The sequence below is a fragment of the Leptodactylus fuscus genome, chromosome 1, assembly GCF_031893055.1.
Source record: "Leptodactylus fuscus isolate aLepFus1 chromosome 1, aLepFus1.hap2, whole genome shotgun sequence".
Lineage (NCBI taxonomy): Eukaryota > Metazoa > Chordata > Amphibia > Anura > Leptodactylidae > Leptodactylus > Leptodactylus fuscus.
The window spans coordinates 131,507,034-131,515,139 of NC_134265.1; the positions used below are offsets into that span (position 1 = coordinate 131,507,034).

An 8,106-nucleotide genomic window follows, 5' to 3' on the forward strand; every position below is an offset into this window, starting at 1 on the left:
ATAAGTTATTAATATTGTATCACATTAGTGAGGAGTTCTTGTTTGCTTATTTCCCAGTGCCTGACTGCATCCAACTTTGACCACTTCTGTGATAATGTTTTAACTGGATGTGCCATGAGCATGCTGAACCCATATTGGAAGTTTTCCATACATAAAGATAAGAAAGCTAAGTATGTAAGGCACACCTATACTTTTGGAATAAATGTCTGACAAAGACAGAGATATGAAGCGGAGGAGGCAGGATAACTGGAGACACACACAGAGGTCTGGAGAGGGATCCCTGACTTCTAACATGAAACTTTCAGGAAAGAGACATTGATACTAAAACTCATACAGCTATTATGTAATTCTACTGTATCTACAGAAGTATTCTATAGATTGACAACATTTTAACAGCAAGTCCTTCTGATATTATATACTAGCTGGTACCCGCGACTTCGTCTGCGGTGATTGTAGAAGTGGGTAAAGGTTTTCGTACTGTGTATAAGGTATGGGATATGAAATGTAACTTTGTATCTTGTTTTTGCTATAATTCTGAGAATACATGAGACTTTTGTGTTGAAGTTAATTTGTATTTCAGCTGCTATACGGTGTTCTGAGAAACTGTACATAGTGTCTTTGGGACAGAGGTATTAAAAGTTACTATACCTCGATATACGACATTGTATGATTTGTTATTTTCTGCCAGTACATGTAAGTAGAGATGAGCGAACACTAAAATGTTCGAGGTTCGAAATTCGATTCGAACAGCCGCTCACTGTTCGAGTGTTCGAATGGGTTTCGAACCCCATTATAGTCTATGGGGAACATAAACTCGTTAAGGGGGAAACCCAAATTCGTGTCTGGAGGGTCACCAAGTCCACTATGACACCCCAGGAAATGATACCAACACCCTGGAATGACACTAGGACAGCAGGGGAAGCATGTCTGGGGGCATAAAAGTCACTTTATTTCATGGAAATCCCTGTCAGTTTGCGATTTTCGCAAGCTAACTTTTCCCCATAGAAATGCATTGGCCAGTGCTGATTGGCCAGAGTACGGAACTCGACCAATCAGCGCTGGCTCTGCTGGAGGAGGCGGAGTCTAAGATCGCTCCACACCAGTCTCCATTCAGGTCCGACCTTAGACTCCGCCTCCTCCGGCAGAGCCAGCGCTGATTGGCCGAAGGCTGGCCAATGCATTCCTATGCGAATGCAGAGACTTAGCAGTGCTGAGTCAGTTTTGCTCAACTACACATCTGATGCACACTCGGCACTGCTACATCAGATGTACTAATCTGATGTAGCAGAGCCGAGGGTGCACTAGAACCCCTGTGCAAACTCAGTTCACGCTAATAGAATGCATTGGCCAGCGCTGATTGGACAGAGTACGGAACTCGACCAATCAGCGCTGGCTCTGCTGGAGGAGGCGGAGTCTAAGATCGCTCCACACCAGTCTCCATTCAGGTCCGACCTTAGACTCCGCCTCCTCCAGCAGAGCCAGCGCTGATTGGCCGAATTCCGTACTCTGGCCAATCAGCACTGGCTAATGCATTGTATTGGCGTGATGAAGCAGTGCTGAATGTGTGTGCTTAGCACACACATTCAGCTCTACTTCATCGGGCTAATAGAATGCATTGGCCAATCAGCGCTGGCCAATGCATTCTATTAGCTTGATGAAGCAGAGTGTGCACAAGGGTTCAAGCGCACCCTCGGCTCTGATGTAGCAGAGCCGAGGGTGCACAAGGTGTAGTTGAGCTAAACACACACATTCAGCACTGCTTCATCACGCCAACAGAATGCATTGGCCAGCACTGATTGGCCAGAGTACGGAATTCGGCCAATCAGCGCTGGCCAATGCATCCCTATGGGAAAAAGTTTATCTCACAAAAATCACAATTACACACCCGATAGAGCCCCAAAAAGTTATTTTTAATAACATTCCCCCCTAAATAAAGGTTATCCCTAGCTATCCCTGCCTGTACAGCTATCCCTGTCTCATAGTCACAAAGTTCACATTCTCATATGACCCGGATTTGAAATCCACTATTCGTCTAAAATGGAGGTCACCTGATTTCGGCAGCCAATGCCTTTTTCTAATTTTTTTCAATGCCCCCGGTGTCGTAGTTCCTGTCCTACCTCCCCTGCGCTGTTATTGGTGCAAAAAAGGCGCCAGGGAAGGTGGGAGGGGAATCGAATTTTGGCGCACTTTACCACGCGGTGTTCGATTCGAACATGGCGAACACCCTGATATCCGATCGAACATGTGTTCGATAGAACACTGTTCGCTCATCTCTACATGTAAGGTTTGGGCACAGGATACTCTTGAGCAAGCCACATAAAGTTGTCCATGTGCATGACAGTTTAGTAACTCCATGCGCCTCTTATTAATAGCAATTAACCCCATCATGTCCCTCACATTAACCCTTGTGTAAGAGTTACTGATATGTGAGAGACTTGGAGGTAATAGTTAAGTATCTTCATTATTGAGGCCTTTTATTAGTCCCTCCATATGTCTCACATATTAGTAACCTTTATATGAGGCACACAGAGGTTAATATGAGGGACATGATGGGGTTTATTCCTATTAATGTGAGGCACATGGAGTTAATAACACTAAACTAATAACCCCAAATGCCTGACATTACTGAGAACAGTAATCCTATGTACCTGTGTGTTTTTCAGTTTCACTTTGCTAGCAGCTTCCTTTCCTCCTCGGGGAATTTTGGCAGGATGCAGACGGCAGGAGCTATCACTATAGCAGGCACAGACCTGAGCGATTAAGCTCCACCCCCTGGGTTTCCTGAACCCCTCTCAAAGAGGAGTGTCCTTATGCCTCAGCTCTAGCAGAGCACTGAAGGGACGCTCGGACTTCATTTAACTCTTGCAGGTCCTGTGCTGCTGGTGTGCCAGTGAAATATGGCAGGAGTGCCACTCTTGGCACGTGTGCCAGGGGTTGCAGACCTCTGCTGTAGAGGGTAATATGAATTTTGTGGCTTGCTATGGTCCAAAGTGTGTGAGATTGCAGAGATAGTGATGTGAGTTTGGGTTTTGTGGGGGTCCTGGGAAAAACATATGTGCACTATTGTGCCGAAAAGTAGCCTATTGCACAATCGAGTGTAGTAACTATGTTTGTGGAAAATTTCAGCCAACGGCTCTAGTGCTGTGATTGTATTTGCACCACATCCGTCTTTTGCCCTTTTTTGTCTCTGCTCCTCTAATGGTTAATCTGGTCTTGCCCTGTGATTGACAGCCTGTCTTCCTGTCAACTCCAGGGGCGGGTTCTTCCTCCCCTATTTAATCTTGGCTCTCATTCACACCAGTGCTTGCTATTGCCTTGTGCATACTCGCTCCGTACTGTCACTATTTTGCTTGCTTTCTTATCCTTGACCTTTGGCTTTCCTCACTGACTATTCTTTGGACTCCGATTTGGCACTGCATCGCTCAACTGTTACTGACCCTTGGCTAGCTGACCTCTCTTTATGTTGTCCGTCTTGTCTGCATTTTGTGTCTCACATATTCAGGGAGGGACTGTCTTCGTGGTTGCCGCCTATTACGTAGGATAGGGCCTGGCAATAGGAAGGGAAAGTTGGGGGCTTCAGCTTAGGGCTCACTGTCCCTTGTGTCCCGTCCCAGGGTTCAAACAATTACTGGGGAATTGCTGTCCTAGCAAATACCTAACAATGTTATAATGTGTTGGGCCACAGTAGAGCACATTACACTGTGTGAGGGCCACTTTAAAGCATTTTATACTGTGTGGAGGCTACTGTAAAGCATATTATACTGTGGGGGGCACTTAAAATTATATTATATTGTGTGTTGGCCATTGTGGAGCATATTATACTGTGTGGGGCCACTGTGGAGCATATTATAATCTGAGGAACATATTTTACTGTGGGGCCATGGAAGAGCATATTACACTGTACAAGGCCCCTTCTCTATTGACATTGCATCCCATTTATTTTACAGCAGATATGTGATATTATTACAGGTTGTAATTACATTGCATGGTCATTATAAAACAGATAGTATGTCTTGTAAATAGTGAAGGGGTCTTAGCATTTGCAAAAGCACCACACTACCTTCTAACAGTTGATCAGCAGGGGTTCATGTTTCGGACCCCCAGTGATCTCTCAGACTGTTAGGACCCTGAAGATCAGCTATTTCCCAGAGCATGCAGCTCTTAGTATTGTTTACATAGTGGGTGCAGCTTTGCTTTGCTTTCCTGTTCAAGTATCTGTGATATCCCTGCAGCACCTATAACCATCACTATCAAGAATATGCAGTGTGGAGGGGATAGGGAGCCCTAGTCAAAGTTTTCACTGGGGAACATATGACTTTACTTACTCCACTGTTATTAAAACCTACATTTAGGAAACCAGTACAGATATTCCCTGCACTGCAAGATGATGTTCTCCACACGGGCTATCTGCCTGAACAGAAATCTATACCAACTAATTGCTGACATAGATTTCCCCGGATGAAGCCCTGTAGCAGGGGTGAAACGCGCGTCGGACGTGTTTATGTGATGTTAAGGTGAGCTGATACACATATTTGTGGTATTTTATGGCTTTGCAGGACATAAGTTAATGGGTGACTACGGCAATTTTGTATTTCTAAATTATTATGCCTCTAATGAGTGGGTGTACTGAGATGACACAATCTTTTATCTCTTGGTGTGGCATATGAGTATAGAATATATAATATAATATATTTGGACCCTTAGCCACCCTGTCCATGGTAAAAACATTGATTTTATACAACGGTGTATTATTTCACAAACATCACTTTGGCTTGCTGGCACTTCTAACCTTATGGTTTTTCCCTGTTAGTTTTGCAATCTTTGTAGTGTGTTATTGTGTGTCCATGTGATTTTTTAATGTTTGGATAGTAATAAAAATGTATATTTTATAGTTACCTGTGCGTATGGTTGTTCTTTTTGTACCTTTGAGCTAAGTCCCATTCCATACTATGCATTACTGGCCTCTTTGTGTATTTATGTAATTGCTCTGAGTAGTTTCTTAACATTTATTCCCCAGATTGCTTGTATTTTCTTGTGTCTATTGTCCCAGGAAGGCAAACAACACCCAGGAGTATCAATGTCTTTAATCCACATATACACATTACTATAAATGTGGAGTTATGATTTATTCTACATGATCATTTTAACCACAGATTATTCTGCAATGTACATTTCAGAGGTTAATCTATTCATAAAATGTATAGGGTTCTATGCTCAGTCGGTTTCATAAAGACTTCATTTCTGTGTGCTGATCGTATAATGGATAACACATCATCCCCTATAACCGAATTCATTTTAAGAGGTATTCCTCACACAAAGGATCTGCGCCTGCCCCTTGTTGCTCTTTTCTTCCTTATATACATATTAACACTATTAGGGAACTCTCTCTTGATTGTAGTAGTTAAGGAGAATACTGCTTTACAAACTCCTATGTATTTCTTCCTGACAAACCTTTCCTTTTTAAATATGTTTCTTTCTTCAGTTACATTACCCAAATTACTTGGGAATTTCCTATTGGATAAAACTATTACATTTGTTGGATGTGCATGTCAGCTATACTTTTTCCATTTTTTGGGAGGTTGTGAGTGTTTTTTGTACACTGTCATGGCATATGATCGATACGCGGCCATATGTCGTCCTTTACACTATTCCAGCCTTATGGGCTACAGGACGTGTATATCTTTAGCCTTTGGATGTTGGTTTACCGCATCTCTACATTCAATGAATAACACAATGTTAACTTTTTTTCTACCTTACTGTGGTTCCAATGAAATTGACTATTTTTTCTGTGATATTATTCCTGTTCTGAAGCTGGCTTGCGCTGATACTACCACCAACAAGACAGTGACTTTAGCCAGTATTGGAGCCATTGCCTTACTCTGCTTTATTTTAATACTGACTTCGTATGCCCATATTCTCATTGCAATAATGAAAATAAAGACTAAAGATGCAAGAAAGAAAACATTTTCTACATGTGCTTCTCATATGACTGTAGTATTGCTCTTTTATGTTCCATGTGTATTTATTTACTTGCGTCCATATTCTTGTTCCTCACTGGACAGCACTATCGCCATTTTCTATACCCTCATCACGCCATTTCTAAACCCTTTCATCTACAGTTTAAGAAACAAGGAGGTGAAAGTATTTCTAAAGAAACTAGTACGAGGAATATGCCTTTAATATTACATATATTTAGGTAAATATATATTATAGAGGGTTTTTTTTGGATTATTATCCTTTAATTTTCCTATGACAATCCAGAATATCTAGTAATGCAGCATCGGGGATATAGATCAGGTCATACTGATAACATATTAACTTTTTAAAAGAAGTCTGTCAGTATCAGAATATCTGCCAAAACAATAATAGTGCTATGTAGGTGTCTAGGAACAAAAACATATCTTTGTGGACACAAACTGGGACAACACTGTAGAGATAGTCAACTTTTTTTGCAAGTGCTTTGGAGGTTGGGTCTTATTTACCAGATTTTCCTACAGTCAACCATAATGCAAAATATCAACCAAAGCTAAATGGGAGACATTGGTCACCGATTCCAGAGGAGAACCTCAGTATTTGCAACACACTGTAGGCAAATCTTGCAAGCCAGCTTCAGAGGACCAGACTGATTGCATATCTATAAAATGATGATTGTCTCTACATTGCTTCATTGGTTTGTTGACACAAAGATATGCTTTTGCTTTTGTTATAGGACATTAAATGGCAAAATTGTTGGTGTGAGAGGCATTTGTGGCCTGGCAGACTCCCTTTAACAGGCTGTGATGGATATACACACGGTCAAAACTGTTGGTACCCCTCGTTTAATGAAAGGAAAACCCACAATGGTCACAGAATTAACTTGAATCTGACAAAAGTAATAATAAATAAAAATTCTATGAAAATGAACACATGAAAGTCAGACATTGCTTTTTGCTTCAACAGAATAAAAAAAAAATAATGAAACAGGCCTGGACAGAAATGATGGTTCCCGTAACTTAATATTTTGTTGCACAACCTTTTGAGGCAATCACTGCTATCAAACAATTCCTGTAACTGTCAATGAGACTTCTGCACCTCTCAGCAGGTATTTTGGCCCACTCCTCATGAGCAAACTGCTCCAGTTGTCTTGGGTTTGAAGGGTGCCTTTTCCAGATGCCATGTTTCAGCTCCTTCCAAAGATGCTCAATAGGATTTAGGTCAGGGCTCATAGAAGGCCACTTCAGAATAGTCCAATGTTTTCCTCTTATGCATTCTTGGGTGTTTTTAGCTGTGTATTTTGGGTCATTATCCTGTTGCAAGACCCATGACCTGCGCCTCAGACCAAGCTTTCTGATACTGGGCAGCACATTTCTCTCTAGAATCCCTTGATAGTCGATAGATTTCATTGTACCCTGCACAGATTCAAGACACCCTGTGCTAGATGCAGCAAAGCAGCTCCAGAACAGAGCCTCCTCCATGTTTCACAGTATGGACATTGTCCTTTTCAAGATATACTTCATTTTTCCGTCTGTGAACATAGAGCAGATGTGCCTTGCCAAAAAGTTGGGTTTTTGTCTCATCTGTCCATAGGACATTCTCCCAGAAGCTTTGTGGCTTGTCAACATGTAGTTTGGTTATTATTACTTTTGTCAGATTCAAGTTATTTCTGTAACTATTGTGGGTATATCTTTCATTAAATGAGGGGTACCAACAATTTTTTCCGGTGTATATATCCATCACATACAACAAAATACAAGTACTCAAACAGCTTTATTGACAGAAATATAATGAAGCCATAATTCTTATAATAAAACCTATTCACCTTAAATAGGCTGGTCCTTAATGGGTTAAAGAACTTTTAGGGGTTTTCTTTGTGTCACAGTGTTTTATTAAAACCCCAGAGAGATACTGTCTGCCATACTGTATACATTATATATACTATGTTCACATGAGACAGATATGTTTTAGACTTTTCTGGAAGTTCCTTCTGTACATCTGATATGACGTTATAAAGATTACAACTATCGGAAATGTATTACTTCAGTTATGTATTACATCAATAATATGTCTAAAAAATAAGGCACATTAATAAATTATATGTAGTTTACCCTTTAATTTCTTTCCAAACAG

At 41.1% G+C, this 8,106-nt stretch overlaps 1 protein-coding gene across 1 annotated transcript; it reads left to right on the top strand.

The window, feature by feature from the left end:
• The first annotated feature begins 5,259 nt into the window (after positions 1-5,259).
• On the top strand, positions 5,260-6,180 carry LOC142205992 (olfactory receptor 10G4-like). The gene has a single exon (XM_075276573.1). It carries the CDS (start codon positions 5,260-5,262, stop codon positions 6,178-6,180), a length of 921 nt encoding a protein of 306 aa, XP_075132674.1.
• Positions 6,181-8,106: the final 1,926 nt, after the last annotated feature.